The sequence below is a fragment of the Miniopterus natalensis genome, chromosome 14 (assembly GCF_054644295.1).
Source record: "Miniopterus natalensis isolate mMinNat1 chromosome 14, mMinNat1.hap1, whole genome shotgun sequence".
Taxonomy (NCBI): Eukaryota; Metazoa; Chordata; class Mammalia; order Chiroptera; family Miniopteridae; genus Miniopterus; species Miniopterus natalensis.
In genome coordinates this window covers 37,842,276-37,862,456 of record NC_142094.1, presented here as the reverse complement: position 1 = coordinate 37,862,456, position 20,181 = coordinate 37,842,276, and the positions used below count along the sequence as shown (strand labels likewise).

Genomic DNA, 20,181 nt, shown 5'->3' with positions numbered 1-20,181 from the left:
ATATATTTTTTAAATAAAAATTAAAAATAAAAGTGGTCAAATGAGTAATAGCCATGGCTAATGGCTACTAAGTCTCTTTATATAGCATATTGTATTGAGAAGTCCAGACTTGGAATTTTTCATGAAAGAAAATGGCATATATGTTGATGATATACATGGTAGGAAAACAGGTATAAGACGTGAGTAGTTTTCTGGGTTGCCTCTTTTAAAAATGGCATACACTATACTCTTGTTCTAACTGAATGAGATTTTACTGGACCAGGAGGTGAAGAGAGGAAGTCAAATTCCAGGAACTGATAAAGTTTAAAAATCAAAAACAAAAACACTAAAATAGGATTGGTTTAATATTCAGAACAGTCCATGAACTCTCTGGAGGCAGAGAATCTTCCCTGGGTACTATCAATAACAAGATGTATGTGCAGGGTCACAAAATGACTGTAAAAATCTATTCTTTAAGTTATGTCAGATAAAAGACACGATGGCAGAAAAATATATATATTTAGGTGTAAAACCCCTCCCTTGCCTGCTAGGGTAGTCTTAGTGTCAGGGAAAGAGATCATCTGAACAAAGTGACTTTTGTTCCCCTTCCCCTTCTCTTTTAATATCTGTAGGTGCTAATGGCTAAGTTCATGTGTAAACTATGTGGGCAAAAAAATTTCTGTAAGTTCTAAAGGACTTAGCACTTTTTTCACCACATTTTTAGTACTGCTAAATAGTAAGAGCCACTATTTTCTTTGTGGAAGTTTGGCTTTGTTTTAAGGTTCTTATTTTGGTATTAGATTTTTTGTCTTAAGGTGCAATTATCTTGAAAAAAGTCACTTCAACTGTATTTCCGTTTTAATACCTGGAGACGACACTCTTTACAACACACAGAAAATAAAGAACTCACCATGATCATTTCAAAATCTTTCTCCTTCGAATTTTTCCCATCCCATGTACAGTGTGAGAGTCACAAATATATTCTTTATTTCTCTCCAAGTATGCACACTGTGGCTCAATAACAATAGCCTTGATGATTCACTAAGGAATCTGACAACTGTTGGGATTTGAACTCCACATAAGCTGGTATTTTAATTTCCTCACTTAAATCTTTTCATTCTTCACAAGCAATCCTGTGTTACTGTTTCATGCTTCTTAAAAACAAGTTATTCTGTATGACTGACTGACTGGTTCACTGCATCTAAGCAGCATTAATCTTCTCGTAATTATCATCTTTCACAAAATCATCTGAATGTGTTTTTCTAAAAAAGGAAGTTCAACGAATTTTTTTTGAAACCTTAACTACTATTTTTCATCATTTTTGTGTCATTTACACTTTAACATTTAAATGACACCTGTCTACTGAAAGGCTTACCTACTTACTGTCATAGTCCTCTGTTTTAACCGGAACTGTCCTAGGAATCCACACACCAATGTAATGCTACAGTGTGGTCCAGGTGCTTCAGTGTTTTCAAATTGCTTTGTGGGACAGCAAGAGATTTTCATTTGTGAAATGTATTCAGTAATCAAACAGGTTTGGGGAGAAAGATACACCTTTACTCTAGGGCTCCTCAAAGCCTTTAATGTGCTAATGAAATTGTGAATTCACCAGAGAGGGACACAATATACAGGATTTCCTAAATTTCTTTGACCACAGTTTAGTTTTTCATGATTCACTGTTCTGAACAGTAGTTTAGGAAATGCTGCTTTAAGTTCTGCTTTATATTCAGTCATTGTTGATCACTTAAAACCACAATGTAAAACTACTATATATCCACTGGAATGGCTAAAAAGAAAGAGACGGATAGTATTAACAAGGATGTAGAGTAACAAGATTTCTTCTATACTTCTGGCTGAAGTATAAACTAGCACTCTTGCTTTGGAAAACTGCTTTAAAGTGTCGTAAAACTGATGACACACATACCACCCCCTGACTCAGCAATTCCACTCCTATGTGAATGCCTCAACAGAAATATGAGCATATGTTCATCAAAAGACATACAAAAGAATGTCATGTTAGCACAATTTGTAAAAGCAAAACTGGAATCAACTCATATGTCCATCAATAGTAGAATGTGTAAATTATGGTTTATTTGTGTAACAGCACACTATACACACACACACAAAATACTGAGCAAAAAAAGGCAAAACTGAAAAGTTGATACTGCCCTACCTGGTTTGGCTCAGTGGTTAGAGAATGGGCCTGCGGACTGAGGGGTTCTGGGTGCAGTTTCGGCCAAGGGCACATACCTAGGTTGCAGGCTCGATCCCAGGCCCCAGTCAGGGCGTGTGCAGGAGGCAACCAATCAATGTGTCTCTTCCACATCGATGTTTCTCTCTCTTTCTCTTTCCCTTCCACTCTCTCTGAAAAACGGAAAAAATATCTAGTGAGGATTAAAAAAAAAAGTTGATATTACATGATTTCATGTATATAAAGCACAAAATCAGGCTAAATTTATCTGTTGTGTTGCAAGTCATGATAGTGGTTATGCTTTAAAAGGGAGAAGGGTAATTAATGACTGGAAAGAAGTGAAGTGAGGGGTGGGGGTTTCTTTTGAGGTACTTTACTGGTCAAGTTTTGTTTCTTGATCTGGGTGTTAAAAGAGATGTATTCAATTTGTGAAAAATCAACAATAGTTCACCTATGATTTACCTGAATGTATGTTATACTTCAATAAAACATTTATTTGAAAAGTTTTATGAGATACAAATATATTTTGCAAAATTCAAATTCTCTCTCAAATTTTCTACACATAATTTAGAGGAATGATCACTCCTCTTTTCCTTAGTTTGCCTAAAATCAAATACTTGAAAACAGGACTTAATTCTGCATGGGTAAAAAAGAATTTCTATGACACAGAATTTTATTTAATTTTTTTATTGATTTTAGAGAGAGGGGAAGAGCGAGGGATAGAGATATAGAAACATCAGTGAGACAAACACTGATCAGCTGCCTCGTGCTTGTCCCTACTGGGGATCAAGCCTGCAATCTGGGCATGTGCCCTGACTGAGAATGGAACTGGTGACCCCTTGGTTCATGGGTCAACACTCAACCATTGAACCACACCGGCCAGGCTGAAATAGGATTTTAAAAGGAAAAAGAAAATGGTATACTTGATTCATATCTAGTCTAATAAAAACCACATATATCAGTTTCTCTACAAAGGCGTACCTCTTTAAAGCTTTAGACTAAATATTCCCAGATTTTTAAAAGGCTCTTCAAAGTATCTGATCCCTCACTAGTCCTGTAATTCTCTCTGATGTGCTCTCCAATTTGTGAGTGTCTATATCATGCAATACTTGACACACAGTCTTAGCCCCAAAGCACAATGGTCTGACCCAAATATCACACCCTCATTAATGCAATCTAAGAAGACCCAGCACAATGGTGGTGCATTTGGAGGTTAACTTAAACTAGTAGGTCTTTTTCATATTATAAGTCACATTTCCTACAGTCTGTGTTTTTTTAAACTTAATTTAAAAAAAATTAAATACAGCACTTAATATTATCCTTGCTAAATTTCACTTTGTTGGCTTTGGCTTATCACTCAAGCATACTGAGAGTATTTTGATTGTCTTCTATCATCTTAGGTAACTTTCCTAGCTTTATGTAATTAATCTATGCATATAATTCATATTTCTTCTATGTATTTATCCAAGTCATTATTTAAAAAATGTGTTGATGCCAAACTGTCAAAGGCAGGCATCTAGAGGGTGCTGCCAGAGTCTTGACTTAGAGCAGCACTTCACAAAGTGTGTTTCATGTAATACAACCCAAAATGAGTGAGGGAAGTGTCCTGTGATGAGTCTAGGAAATGCTGGGCTACTGCAAAATGTCTCAGCCCTTATAATTCTAATTTACACAGTAAATCTCTAAGAGGGAATTAGAGTATAAAGTATATCCCAAATTTGCCTGACTTGGAGTCTTTTTTTTTTTTTTTATGAAATCTTTTCTCATCTTGAGAAATCAGTATTCCTGGAAGAACATTTTGGGAAACACTGTTCCAGGGTGGTAACAGTACGCTAACCAACATTCTCTGGGTAAGAGATTGTTTTATTAGCTTCAAACCCACCTAACTGCATTATCCTCCAACCTACCTAAACTTCTCTGCCTAAATGATTATCAAGATATCGTCAAACACAGCAATGGTATACTGCTGGTCTAACATATCACAGAGTGAAATAGGACCAGGTAAAGAGGATTTAGCATGAAGATTAGTGAGCCATGAATACTCAATTTACTGTGAGAATTATGCTCAATAAGAAGCTATGAAGGTGAGAGAAATATTTTTAAAGTTTCCCATTAAACTGGCTACATTAAAAAATTTTGGTGATTAAAAACTAATCTTTAGTTATCTGGATAACTCAGTTATATGGGACACCTCATTTTCCAGTGATAGTGAACTATTTCTATGTATTAAAAATAAGTTATTAAAAATTATTACTAAATACTATATATTATATAAAGTCTTATAATAAAAATAATTTTTAAATGTTAAGGTTTCCATAGGCTGTCAAAAGAATTTTACAAATTCATCTGAAATCTATCTGAAAGAATGTAGTGAGCAAAACAGATGCTCTTTGTAAAAGCAGAGAGACACACAAGTATATCGAATTCTTCGTCCTTTAGCAACCTAACTTCAGAACGTGGGGCAGGAGGATGACAGCTTCACTTGTGAAAAGTTTACGCATACTAATCATGTTCAAGCAGCACATGGAAAATCAACTGAGGCAGTATATTCACATAATGCAGTACCAGTACTGCTACTCCTCTGCACTGTCTTTTGGGGCAGTGGGCCTTAAGATATTGTTGAGATAACTGGCTTCCATTAGCAGGCATGTGATTGGCAGGATGATAAAGTCTTTTCACTCGCAGGTCAGCTATTTCCTTTTCTTTAGAAGAGGGCAATTCTGATGATCCATCTTTTAGCTACAGTCTCTCATTGAGTCCCAATTCTCCTGCCTTCAGCTTTGATATGGTTCTAACTTTCCTCTTGTATCAGCTCATACTTGTCATCAGCTCCTCTATTCAGAACAGCAAATCTCAGGAGTTTGACCTCAGGGCAAAGTCCGGGTGGGCAGGTAAAATTTGACCACTGGACCTACTTCCTAATCTTTCATACCCAGCAATTCACGAGGCAGTATCAAATTCAAACTAAAAAACAGAAGCATGACCCCTTATAAGTACTATGAAAAGGGCTCTTTTGCCTTTCTAAGTATACTTGAAAAGAACTGTCAGCCACCCTATTAAGACAGAAATGGATCACAGACTAGAAAAAAAGAAGGAAAAGTGTAGAAACTCAACTGAAATGTAAATAAAAGTGTTAACACCCTCTTTATGTTTGGTGACAAACTACTTCATATAAAATATTAAAATAATATGCTATGAAATACCTTTATGAAGTCAGGAACGTAACACTATTGAAACTTTGAGGCATCCTTGTTTAAATAATCACTGACATCTGATACAAAAAGCTTGTATCCCCTCATATGAGACTTTAGTTTTCAAGACTAATTTTATTTTTGGCCAATTCCCACACTTGGCATTTCACCACTTAACTGTTTATAAATTAATTTGAAAAACAAATATAGGTGAAACATAACTATCTTTATCAAGTTATTAAATCCAGACCTCTGAAATCATGAAATTCAAGTTATGTCACAGTGGTCCAGCAGTTAAAGACAAGAATAACTGCCCCTTCTTGTTTAGAACACAAAAGAAAAAGAATAGAGTATGATTACATTTTAACATTAATAGGGAAAATAATTTTAGGCCCCTTTTAAAACTAGAAAAATTGGGGGGTGGAGGTGGGAGAGGGTATAGAGGGAATAAATGGTGATGGAAAAAATAAATATTTTATAAAAAAAAATAAAACTAGAAAAATTAACACATAAAAAATTAGCTCATCAAAATATTTTATCCACTAGTCACTTCCACTGTGTATAAACTACCATACTTTAAAATTGTGTTTTATGCTAAATAGTTATTTCTATATAAATCTTTTAATAGTTCTACATGTGTCATAACAGATTTCAGAATTCTAAATGTTTCATAATAGAGTTTTTAATTCACTTAAAAGTCTCTTGAAGAAATTACATTGATGAGGAAAAGTCAACCAGGACTTAATGTCTCTAAGTGCACATACTTGAAAAGTAAATTCAGCCCAAAAGACTTGAGATGTTTATTAATATTTATAAGTATGCCTTAATAACAATTCCCTAGGGAGCTATATGCTTGTTAAGAGGCCTTGCTGTCAAATGCTGATTGTCTTTGAAGGAAGAAAGTACCTGGGATCAGAGTTTTAATCTGCATTAAACCAACCACTTATCTGGACAAATCAAGGAACGGAATCTTTATCAACAGTTTCATAAATTATGTGATCTTATTCACAGTCTTACAGTGAGATTATAAACTAGTTAACACCATACAAGTTCATACAAAACTGAGAAAATGTCACATAATAAATACTGAATTTTCTGTAAACATATTACTTGTACGTAATACACGAAGCAATATCAAATTCAAACTAAAGAACAGAAGCATGAACCCTTATAAGCTATCTTCAAATCACATATTCTCTGCATTGGGGAACATTTCGTGTCCTTGCAACAGGGAAACATACCCCAGGAAGTGGTTATAACCTAATTGGGAAATGGATATACAGCCAAGCCTATTTCCAACTTGCAAAAGGACTGAAGGACTGTTTTCTATGTTAGATCACCATCTTGTTCAGGGACTTAAGACTGTAACAGAGAGAACTCCTTCTAAAGGAAATGGATCTACCTTCAAGAGAAAGAACATATTCTGGGAAACTGGAGTAGAAATTCAGTCCACCTTCCTCGTTTCCTATCATCTTCTCTACTTAGTGAAGCTAGTCATCTACAGATCTAGGTCAACCATAGCGTTTCTTGTTTGGAATAATACATGAGCACTGATTACAAATAGAAATAAATATGAATATATTGTATATGTTCAGTGTTTTACAAACACAATTGAGAGACAGGAATGGCTTTTGCAGTTTCATTCTAAACCAGACTTGAAGTTATACCATTTATTTCTACATGACTCACTGTCTTGTAAGTATTCCTAACCAGTTCATGGGTGCTTTGCTTCTCTAAAGGATTTCAAAGTTCCATAAGGATGAAACTATGTCTTATATTACCTTTGTGTCTAGTTCAACCACATCTCCCTTCTCCAAATAACCAGTACATCGTAGTTCATAAATACTTATTGAACACTGATTTGGAATTAGAGTAAAAACAGCTCTACTCTCAAACATTTTCTGAAATCAGAGCTCCTTAACTGCTCGAATTGGCCCTGCTCTAAACATCACTGTGGTACAGTCTATTCATACCAGTGGTGGAGCCCCCTCTCCAGTCATCTCCATTCCCCAAAGGGGATGGGAACATAAATAGACCGATAGCACAGTGGCTTTGTTTTAATTTCATCTCCACTTGGTTCTTCTCGCCAAGGGCGGCAGTCCCTCCTGTTGTCAATTCTAGCCCTCCTGAGCCCTCTCACTTGGATCCACCCCTCCTCCACACTCCTGTGCCTCCCAGCTTCATTAAGCTCCTTAATCCTAGGATTAAGAAAGAAAGAGAAAAGGCGGAGGGGGAAAGAGAGATGAATAAGGAGAAAAAGTATAGGGGAGATGGAGAAAGGGTAAGGGAGAAAAGAAAGAAAGAGACAACGGAGCAGAGGTGTTAAAGAGCAGTAAAATGAAGAGAAGAGACTTAAAAAGTGTATGTTAGTACACTTTGAACTATATACTAGAGAAGAATTATATAAATGTATAATTACCTTTTTAGTTTTATTCTTCTTTCTGGAGGCATACAGAAACTTATGAAAATAGTGTTCTTTACCACTGAGAAAACCTTAAGCAAGGGGCTCCTATATAGAATGTAGTAATTTACATTTAACTTGGGTTCTGACACTAACGTTCTGCATCATCAATTACCATGTGTGACCATGAAATCATCAAGAAATAACTAAAACTTCAAGTGTCATTAAACTAAAGTGTAAAGTTATTATTTAGTCATGTGCTTAACAAGTAATGATTACGTTAAATATTCACTGATGAAAATGTTACATGAAGCTGAGACACTGAATGAATACTGGTTCAGAAAGAAAGGCCAAATATACAGTTATCAAGCAGCACTTTTCTAAAGACAGGTTGTTTCAAAGCAAACAAGCATTCCTGTAGCATTAAAAAGAAAAAAAAAGAATGAAGTAGAGGCAATAAATGAAAGGTACATTATTACATCTTACTTGTCTGAGGTCAATGAATGCTAGCTGCAGGGTATCCCCCTGGAATCCTGGCACAGGCTCAGAGCTGGCAAACACTATTTAAAAAATAAAAAAAGAAGAAAAACATGATTGCAAAATATACAAGGGTTCAACCACTAAATTAATTTCTACTCATTACAAATGTATTATAATATTTACACATAACCATTTCAAATGAAGACTATTTATAACCTTCAATTTCCACTACTGAGAGCGCTCTCCACACCCATTACCACAAATATTTTAATAATTTTAAACTTCTAATCTGCCATTTAATCACTATAATCCTTAATTACAATAAATTTAGAATGGTTATCCTACATGAAGTTCAAGGTAGTAATATACTTCAATCAAGAGAAGTTTTCTGACTCTTTTTAGCCTTAGGTGAACGATTATAGAAGCATTTTGAAACTATACCAATTCCACGGCTGTCAGCATATTTCAAACATCTGCTTTGTTACAGAATATGCTCTATAAAAACCTTGCCTCTAACTAACAGCAGAAACAGGCAGACATGTAAGAAGTCAGCTTTACATGCAGACAGACAACAGGTAAAATGTTCTAAGGAGCAAAACGGGGATGATGCAGGAATGTTTGTTCTGATCTTTTACTATTTTTTTCCATAAAGGAGTCATACCTTTTTAAAAATTAAAAAATATATTAACAAAAAGTTGAAAACATATTTCAAAAGATTCTTTCAACTTTTTTTTGTACTAAAAAAATTGTAATATATAGCTTGTTTAGTTAAGTTGAAGACAAGTCCAATGTTAGTAATTTTGAAGACAAAAGACTTGGCTCATAAAAAAGACCCTCTCATTTTACACTCAAGCTTCTCTGATAAGAAGTAGACTGCTTGCAGTTACATCCCATTAATATCTGCAGTTTCTTCAAGATCATTATAGATTTTCCATTTGTGAATGTACCTCAGCCAGTGTGTTAGAAACTAACATTTTCAGCCTATACCATTCTTGGAATAACAAAACTTATTCTTAAGTTTAGTGTATTCTGTTGAAATGTAGTTGAGAATGGCTCAAAATCAACAATGAAAAGTAACAAATACATGAGAGCCTGCCCAGCTTAACTTGCCTGGCACTTCCAAGGCGTGAAGAACTCCAAAGGGTTTTGTCACTGTTATTTTTAGGATAATGGTAAGTTTTGCTTTAAGCATCAAAACTCTCTTGTAAATCTCAAGCACTTCTTATGAAATTTTAAACTGTAGCATGACTTTCCCTTTCTGCAGTATACTAAATACGATTTGAACTTTTCTTAATTACCTCAATCACCACAAAAAACATTTTTATATGTAGAAATGTCAAATCACTCTGTTGCGTATCTGAAACTAACATAATGTATGTCAAGTATGCCTCAGTTTAAAAAGATCTATGGAGACCTGGTCGAGCGGCTCCGGTGGTGAAGCATTGTCCCTCCCATACACCAGAAGATTTCGGGTTCCATTCCCGGTCCGGGCACATACTTAGGTTGCGGGTTCCATCCCCATCAGGGTGCACACTGGAGGCAACTGATTTACGTTTCTCTCTCACATACATGTTTTTCTCTCTCTCTCCAATCAGAGGAAACACATCCTCAGGTAAGGATTAAAAAACACACAAACCTATAGAAAGTTTAAAAAAGGAAAACGAACACTTTTGTTCCATAGAATACATTTCCAGGGCTGCTATGGTATTAAGAACTGTTTTCTATTACATTAAACAGCTCAGAATGCTGTGTTGTGTGTAGCTTTTATAATTTTTCTCCCTTTTTCTTGTAGGTTTAACATAAATTCTTAACCCTTGTTCTCTCACTTATCTCTTTATTAACATGCTATCTTTAATATTCTTGAGCTGGTGTCTAAAGTAACAGCATATAATACAGCCTGAGCAAGGGACCCTCCCACAAGTAAGGTGATGGACGGGTTTTATATATGCCTTTGAGGATACAGCATGTACCTTTTGAATATAAGTAACGTTTTGATTACTTAGAGGTACACCATACCCCCCCATTACTTCTTGGTTCTCTGCTAAGTTCTAAGCAGTTATGCTCATTAGATAAGTGACTATACTCACCTTTCTTAGGCCCCCTATTTCCAGAAAACTAAGATAAATTGAGCAAATCTAGCCACACTGTCATTATTTAGTACAATTTACTCACAACACTTTTTTTTCATACAATTGAAAGTGGCATAATTTCATACCGTGGCAACCCCATTACCCCCTACCATGTCCCAGACAACTGAGTTGCCTTTCTCTGGTACCATCAGGTCTTAATGAAAAAACAATAAGCAAAATTATAACAGCCTATTAAAAGTAAAGGTGTTTTTTAATTTTTAAAAATCCTTTCTTAGGACGGTCCAGCATATTGTTGGCTTTTCTGGCCACACTCCTACGCTAGTATTTCCAAGTAATGTTTAACTATGAAGCCCTAGTGGTTTCCAACCTCGGCTATAAAAAGTTAGCTCAGCTTCTACTATCACCGCATATACATACACACACACAAAAACAGGGATTTCCTACAATGCAGGGAGACTTAGTTTGTATAGCAGGCATAAAAATCAGCTCAATTTCAATTATATTTGCAATTATTACCTACTTAATCTCTCAAAAATTTTCTATGCTAAAAATAATCTGTTATTTTTCTTCTCCCTTAGTTCCTGTTTAAGATACTACAGTTTAAGCCCCATTGCTTGGCATTAAACCAAAGAGCTTAGTGTCAAAATTATAAGTACCATAAATTTATATAGCACTTTAAGTTTACAAAGCACTTTCTCACACACTATCTGCTTTGATCATCACAATAACTTATTTTAGTGAACAGGGCATAAACTCTTGCAGCTAGAAGAGACAACCCCTTTGAAATACCTCCATCAGTCCCCTGAAGCTCAGTTTAGAAGTTACCCAGCCCTTCATTTTATAGGGTAGAAAAATGAAAGCAAGGTGACTTGCCCAGAATCACATAGCTAACGCAGACCTCCTGGCTGACGGAGAATCTGATTAAGTGTTCAGCCTCTCACTTTTTATGCATCTCTCACAAGAATCTAACTAATATGGGAGCAAAACTCACTAGTTTATAGCTCTCAGGGCTTTTTTTCTCTTTTTTTTTATTTTATAGAAATAGGAGGCAACTGAGCAGTCTGATAATCATCTAGCACATAGGACATTGGTAATTATATGCGCTATTCAGTTTATCAATGGCTTCTTATTTTTTCCTTTCCAATGCAGGCAATCAATCTTGTTGTTTCTACCTTCAAAAATATCTTGAGTCTGAATCTGTGTCTTATTCAATCTATCATCATTTCTTGCTTGGATTACTAAAACACACTTCCATCTCGTCTCCCTGTTTCTTGTGTGCCACCTCTCCATCCACTTCTCCCACTGAGACTTACTTAAGATGTAAATGTGAGTTGTGCCACTTCAGAGCTTAACATCTTTCAGTGGTTCCCCATCATCTTCACCATAAAGTGAGGCAATTAAGATCCTTTACAATCTGGCCTTAGCCTATGCCACTAGTCTCACCTTTTACCACTTCCCTAGTGACACTTGAACTCCATACCAAACTACCTGCATCTCCTTACATATGCCACAGTCTCTTTCCAGATTACCTTTGATCCTTCTGCCTGGAGCATCCTGTTGCTTCTTTTCCATCGAATAGCTTACCTATCCTTCCATTCAATCACCATATTCTACACAAGACTTCCACTACCCTGCAGGCTGGGTTAGGCCCCTCCACTGTGCTCTCACTGCAACTCCCAGTGCACTGCTGAACCACACCACCTACTCTGCTACCTTATCGTTGTTTATCTATCTAGGTCTAGTACCAGACCATGAACTCCCCTAGCACAGGGAATCTACTTCCATCGTAACATCTCCATCACCTTGCACAATGCCTGACAGTAATGAGTAGTCCGTGAGAGTTTCTTAAATGAATGAAGAAAAACTGAATAAACAAATGAATTCTAGGGGGATGCCACCCTGTCCTGGAAGTCGACACACACATCTGGCTTATTGATTAGCTCTAAAATGACTGTCCAAGAGAACTTTCTGCAATAATAGTTCTATACCAGTGCTGAGCTGAATGTTTAACTTTATTTAATTAATTTAAATTTAAAAGCCACACATGGCTATTGGACAGTGTAAATCTAGAATATTCTGTGCATATTGAGTATATCTGTTTCAAAATTATTGATGGTGGGTGAGAATACCCCTGATGTTTTCTTCAAAAAAACTAAACTGTGAGTTCTACTAAACAAGAAGCTTGTAAAAAAGTAGAAATAGCCCAGCCAGTGTGGCTCAGCAGTTGAGCATCAACCTAGGATCCAGGAGATTGCGGTTCGATTCCCCGTCAGGGCCCATGCCTGGGTTGCGGGCTCGATCCCCAGCAGGGGGCGTGCAGGAGGCAGCCGACCAATGACTCATTGATGTTTCTCTTTCTCTCTCTCCCTTCCTCTCTCTGAAATCAATAAAGACATACTTTTTTAAAAAGTAGAGATAATTTATTTTACCTTTATACCCATCCCTTCCCAGTGTACAGAAAATATTGAATACATGCATTGAGCAAATGAAAAATAATACAAATAATTCATTTCTACTAATATTGGCTCATAGGCCCAATAATTCTGGAGGAAGAGTTCAACTTCCAAAGTTTTAAAAAAATTGAATACTAATTTTTTAGAATCCCTCTAAGTATTGACTTCAGATTCCTTCTTGGCTCATTCAGAGTCTCATTTTGTATATGATTTGTCATATTTTGGGGTTTCTTTATTCTCTTCGCTTGGTCATCTTTTCATTACCTTCATTTAATAATGCTTACTTCCTTTTTTTACTATCTGTCTTTGTCCTTTAGCATGCTATTAACAGTATTTTTAGAAATACATTGATCCTGGACTTCCAATAAAATATTAAAAAATAGTTTCCAGGCTTTCTAAAGTTTTGGGGTTTTTTGTCTCTTTTTTTAAAAAGTTCATCTGAATCTTTGTTTTTTTCCCTATTAATAGCTCGAATTTGACAATTTCCTTTTTTAAAAAAAATTAACTTCAGAGTGTATTCATTTCTTATTTTCTGCTAGAATACAGAATGTAAATGATTCCAAGCTAAAAAAATACTCTAAAAGAAAGACTAGAGAGAGAGGTGTCTGCTCTTACTGGGAAAGTCTTTTGTAACAACAGTAAAACTACTATATTAGCCTAATTGGGAAGAAGTCTGAATTAAGATAAAAATAAAAACAAAAAATAACATATATGTGTGAGCTGTGATTGTAATGATTAAAAAATGTCTTCCAAACTGGCAATCTATGAATTTTAAGAGAATAAATAAAGAATATCTGTAGGCCAAAACATGAGTTATTTATACATATAACAATTTTTTTTCTCCTAAAAAGTAGGAAAATAGGCCCTCCTTGCCCTCAGGTGCTATACATAGTACAGGGTTTGGTATGAGGGGAACAAACACTGCTAAGAAGTCAGATTGTGTAAGTACTTATCCTGGCATGAAAATATAGAACTTTCCCTGAAATTAAATGCAGAGAGAATAAGTCCTTGGACAATTTTTCCTAGGCAGACAGTTATCTTTACTGTAAGGTAAAGAATTATTATTTGGAAAACATCTACATAGGGTGGGAAGAATTGTCAGGGGTGGGAAAAGGGAAGAAAGATTGAAAAAAGACTGAAAGAGACAGCGAGAAGGCTAGGCTGAAGTCTCAAGGCAGGAGCATATAAAATGGAATAGTTTTGTAACTAAATAAATGACTGAGTATAAATGCCAAATAGTCTGCATACTGAACAGATTTCTGATCACTTCTTTCTTGCTAGATCTGAAGACTTAAAGCAGCTGGTTAGAACTCAAATTTTGGCTAAGCAAAGGAAGTATTCTGTTTACTGGATGTCATTAGAACAGGTGACTAAGAGCACCACCTAGTGGTCTTTCAGGTGGTGAAGAACTTAGGCTGGGAATCAAGCAAGGGTCTTAGAGTTAAGATTCTTCGCCCTTAGACTTACTTTATGGTACATGTGGTTGGCAGCAGTGGGATGCAAGCCTCTTGGACCAATTGACCCTCTACATTAATCACCCTACTTTTATATAAAGCAGTATCTAGTCCTCTCCCTTTCTTGGAAATAAACATGGGCAAAGTAGCCTCAATCTGATACCTTAAATGCCGTTAAAACCAGGAATAAATTCAGATAGCCAAAAGTATAACACTAAAAGTAAGCATTTCATTTATTTTTATTTTTTTAAATTTATCTTTATTGTTGAAAGTATTACAGATGTCCCCCTTTTTTCTCCCCATTGATCTCCTCCACTCCGCATCCACCCCACCTCCAGGCTCCATCTTATTTTTTAAAAAGACATTTACATTTAGGCCCTGGCCAGGTAGCTCAGTTGATTAGAACGTCGTCCTGACACAACCAAGGTTGTGGGTTCAATCCCCAATCAGGGCACATACAACAATCAACCAATGAATGCTTAAATAAGTGGAACAACAAATCAATCTTTCTCCCTCCCCCCTCTTCCTCCCTCCGTCCATCCCTCCCTCCCTCTTTTATTGAAAAGAGGACATTTAAGTATTCTTATATCAACTACAGGATTTTCCCTGAATCCTTTCATTTGGGGACATGGGTCTTTTTCAAGGCTAGAATTAGAGTCCCTGAGGTCACTGATACACACACAAAAATCTATAAACAGGCTTTATCTTTTTTTTTTTTGAGGTGGGTTAAGTCTTTATCCAAAATGAATAAAGATCAAGGCTTTCACACCTAGACACTCACCAGTTCCTCAATAACTCAGCATTGAAACAGGTGCCTGTACTCTTCAATCCAGAGTTTTTTAAATTTATTTGTGAGTGTGTGTGTATGTGATAAACCATTGAGCTTGATCAAAGACCCTACATAATTTTTCTTTTTAATATTAATTATGGTTTTTCTAGAAGAATGCCTTATACACAGTGGACAAATATTTCGTATTTGTTTGGGGGGGAAAATCTGTCACTCCTGCTTCAGTTGCAATCTGCTGACATTTAACTTTTTAATGTCTTTCACACAAACTATGTTATTGCAAAACTTGCCTCCGACAAATATCTTATAATCTTTCCTGTGCCCCACTGATTTTCAATTTATTAACAATGGTGCCTGACTGAATCGTCACCCACAGATTTTCATCATCTAATCAGGGCACCATTCATTTGAAAGTGCTGCTTAAACACTGCTCCATATGATCATGCCCTGCATGTAAAGAGTTATAATCTATGGGTGAGAAAACCATATCAAGGAGCAATGTTAATTATATGACAAGGCTAATAACCAAATAGCATATCCAGTTATGAAGCTGACTGGCTAATGTCAACATTAGATTATGGAATCTGCTAACCTAATTACCTAAAGAAAATAGAGCGGAAAACAGTGGCAATGGCAAAGGCTTGAGAAACAATTTGGGGACAAGAATGAACATTTCAGAATATAAAAGAAGCTTCATTTGGAATGCAGGGTCCTAAGATCATCCTTCCAGCAAATATCTAAAAAGTTATTTACAGGGAAAAGAAGAATGACAAACTTAGAATAATTTCACTCATCTATGACCAGAAGAAGGAATAGGGGAAAACGCACCATCTTTTTAATGATCCCTGTCTGGACGGCCACTTCAGTGCCTCTCTCTAGAGGCCCTAAATGTGAAGCCGAGATAGTTTTCTCTTCCTGGAAGGAAGGTGCTTCTAAGGTTGCTGAAAGTTTAGCTCAATTAGGCCTTTTTTCTCCTTTCTGAACTATCCAACTATATACCTTTTCCCCCCCATATAATTTAAATATAGATTCCTAGAAACGAATGAGATTTAACCAATAAGGTACTTACATTCACACTGTATGACATCTAAGTTAAATTGCTCAATGGCTCCCATGCTTATCTGTTTTAACTCACTGTCCAGTAGCATCTGCATTAAGGATGTTGACAGATGCTGGCAGGCTGACATGCAAGCGGTCTGGGCAACTTTCCCCTGTTTAAAACAAACAGCCAAACCAAAAAATAAACAAACAAAGAAACAAACATAGAAACACTTCATAAAATATCAGAAAAATTATATACCTGGCATTCTTTTGTTGCCTTTTTTGGGTACAATAGTGATTATTGGTCTTTCTGTTTCTGTATTCGGAGTGGCTATGCCTTTTAGCATAGAAATTAAAATCAATACTCTTGTTCACTTGTCCCTCTCAGGACATAAATATCATTAAAACTCTAACTACACACAGGAAAATTAAAATACAAGTAAAACAACAATTATCTCAGATCTCTTGAAATGTCCCAAGTATTTTAAAACACATTAAAATATGACATTTATGACATAAAATAATTGTCATACTGACAGAACATTTCATTTATATAATGCTCTTTAAGCTCTCCTTTATGAAATTAACACAGCCAGAATAAAGGAAGTTAATAAACAGTGTACTTAAGTTATTATTATTTAAATTGTACCTAAATTCAAAATATACTTTGTCATAAGTTCTTACTTCTAAACAGAACATTACTTTGTAGCATAGCTTCAATTAGCAAGAAAAAAAGGCTTGTCTACTAATGACTTCAAAATCATCTACAGATCCACATTTAATTTTAAAAAGTAAGTTTAAAATCATCTGATAATTTAGAAATATGTAGTTAAGTAAACTACAAGTACTTGTGGTTTTCTTTCATTAAATATATAACATTAGAAAAGAGTTTCTACTATAATAAGTTACTAAAACACTACATGAACTTTCACTGATAGCCTTAATTAAGGCTACATTTTCTCAAAAATGATAATTTTAAATGTTTATCCTTTAGATTACATAGCTGAATCACAATATCACTTTTAGTATAAATTGTTTCTTTAAACAGGCTTTGTATTTCAACTAGAAGCTTAAAATAAAATAATATAAGGACTCTTTTAAAGTGTTCCAGCATGATACTGTTCCTAGGATGACTATCTTCAACCTACAATTATGTGATTTGGTGATACACTGACTCCCAAGATAGGATTCAAAGACTATAAATATGGTTAGAAATAATGACTTTTGGAAGATGTGCCATGTTTTGCCTAATTTGCATTAACAAACATTTACCCAGTGATATTTGATAATTATTTTTTCCTACCTATCACAAAGACAAAGAAAGCTACAAAATTGTGAAAAGTATCTCCCAAATATATATGGTACAAAAAATGTTTACATAGAATTGATGTGTTAGAAAAGAAAGAAAGAAATATATCTTCATGATATTTACTAGAACTACATTTGTTCATGAAGTTACACATTTAAAGTCAGATGAGAAACAAGCAACTTTTATGAATGAGTCTTTAGCATTTAGACACTATGCACAGTGGAAAACTGCGTATCTGAAATGGAATGTCAATTTCTCAATCAAAAACTTTAGAGATTAAAGCCAATGCAAACAATATATTTGACAGATACTGATGAACTGCCAAAAAGGAATGTAACAAACAATGCAAAACCCAGCATGCTTCCAAATCCCCCAAACCCAAGAGGAATTAGTCTGGGAGACATGCAGCTCCATTCCCCAAGCAGAATAATATCAATATGAATGGGAGGGGGGGGGAGAGAAAGGAGAAATCAATGGCATGCAATTTAATTACAATGTAATAGGCTTGAGAATACTTAATGGAAATGTCATTTAGACCTAATGGAATAACTAGTGCATTTTAGTTTAATGTACTTCTCTATTAAATCAGCTCCGTGTCCTATTTATGTTGCTATTACAATATACTAACTACAAAAGCAGATTAATAAATTTCCAAAACAAAATTACTATTACTCATTTCATAAGCAAAGACACTGCACAATATAAGTGGTATTATTTTAAGGTGATCTTTACCATTTAACATGGGTTCAGATGCTACAAATGACTATATAGCAATGGTCCAGGAGCCAAAAATGATGGTAAGAGTACAGAAATACAGGCTATTCCATAAATTTAGTGGAAACAGGTAATGAAAAAACAAACACACACGTCCACACACATACATGCACACACATGAATTTAGCCTTTTGTTTAAATCACATATGTATTAATAAAATTCTAATATTAAAATTCTTTGACTATGCATATTAAGCATAGGCTCACTGTTCTCAAGGACAGAAGTTTAAAATATTTGTAAAATATTTTATAAATCTTCAAATGAAATTAATTCTTTCTTTGCATAGCTCAAAATTGAAATTAATATCAAGGTTCAGATTCTTAAATTTTTTTAAATAGTATACCTTATTTTCTTTAAATGTCTACTTCCTAACTATAAAATGTAAACAAAATTCTTAAATTTTATCTAATACTTACTTTTAGACAGAAAATTTTTAATTTTCCAAATATTTGCACACCCCAAAAAATATCTTCAGCAATTCATTTCTGATGCCTGTAGCCCTGAGTACACTTTGATATAACTGAAATACCCCTTTCTGAACACTATTATTGCTATTTTTATTGATGCTCTTAATAATGTATCATTTTTTAGGACAAAAGTAATCTAAGTAGTCTTACAATTATCTTTAGAAACTAGATTTTTTCATTAGAGATGCTCTGGTTTTTAACATTATAACAAAGCCAAAATAATTAAGTGAAGTGACTGAAAAAACAAAGCACATTTAATATATTTCAAGTACCTAGAAATTTCTGCTGCCCTCATCTGAAGAATTCATTGCAACTAATAGTAACATTTTCTTTCCCTTTAACAACACAAAGTTCAATAATAAGTAAAAACACCTGCCAAACTTTTAAAGGTAACTACTTTTTTACCCAGCTCTAACATTTTGCTGAAAAACAACTTGCAAAGAGAGAACACCCTTAGACAAACTTCTTATATTTCAAAGGAACTTGTAAAAGAGAATCTGCTGACATATTAGATCCTTTTTGCATTACCCAAAAGCTTTTCTTTTAAGAACAATTGTGGTAAAGAGACATTTGGCTCCTAGGAAATTCCCAGAGGGTCAACCATATGCATCCTTCCATGGCACCTTCACAGTGCTGCTTTCTAGATCCATGTCTCAAAAGCAGCTTTCATCATTTACTTGTGTGTCAGTCAATATGATTTATGGACTGCATTCAACAAAGTCAAAGCATATAGAATGAGAAATATGACTACAATCTGCTAATTTGTTTTGTATTGAGCCACTTAAGAGTCAAAGACCTGATGTCAGACTGCGACCAGCAACACAATTAACCAGTCGGTGACAGATTCATCCATCCTCCCTGCCAGGCTGTGCCAATCAAAGACAGCATGAGGCGACATTTGGTGAAATCAGTAAGGAAGCTCATTCTCTAAGTAACCTATGTGAGACCTTGATTGACACTTTTTGAATTTAGTTTGTGGAACACAGCCACTCTTTACCCAATAGTCCCTTGCTGCAAGCTGTGAAATAAGGCTTTTAATGCCAATCACAGGAACAATAAACCGCAAATCAGCAACCCTCAGTTTAAAAGGAATCAAGAAAACACATCTGTTTGTATGTCAAGCCAAATTTCCAAAATAATTTACTATTATAGATTAGGCTAAAGCTACGGTTTCCTTTGAAATATCATAAAATGACATGATAACAAAAATACAACACATTTTATTAGAATATGGCTCGAAACTGTTTTGATTTCAAAGTAATGTTTCGATAGATCTACTCTAATATAACAGCAAGAGAAATGTAGAGTGCTTAAAACTAATTCAACACACCTAAATTTTCATTTGAAGCTTTCATTTCTGTCCCACCATTCTCTTATTTCAAAGATCTAATAAAAAAAGAAGGTTTGATTTCAACAGTAATTATTTGAAAGCATTTTTCAATGCTGCTCTCATTCTCTCAAGTACATTAAGATAAAAACATGCTCTTGAAATCACAACCATTCTTTCTGTATTGGGCTACTTTCCTTAATGATCCCAAGAGAGCCTATTTTCCTTTATATCTC

At 35.0% G+C, this 20,181-nt stretch overlaps 1 protein-coding gene across 2 annotated transcripts in view; it reads right to left on the bottom strand.

The window, feature by feature from the left end:
* EXOC6 (exocyst complex component 6) overlaps positions 1-20,181 on the bottom strand; it is a 119,498-nt gene that overhangs the window by 18,096 nt on the left and 81,221 nt on the right. For both annotated transcript variants that reach the window (XM_016220796.2, XM_087824453.1), the window contains exons 19-20: positions 16,096-16,237; positions 8,249-8,322 (exon numbers count right to left, since the gene is read on the bottom strand). In XM_016220796.2, the coding sequence (XP_016076282.1) occupies positions 8,249-8,322; positions 16,096-16,237 (216 nt within the window). The remainder of the gene's footprint in view (positions 1-8,248; positions 8,323-16,095; positions 16,238-20,181) is intronic.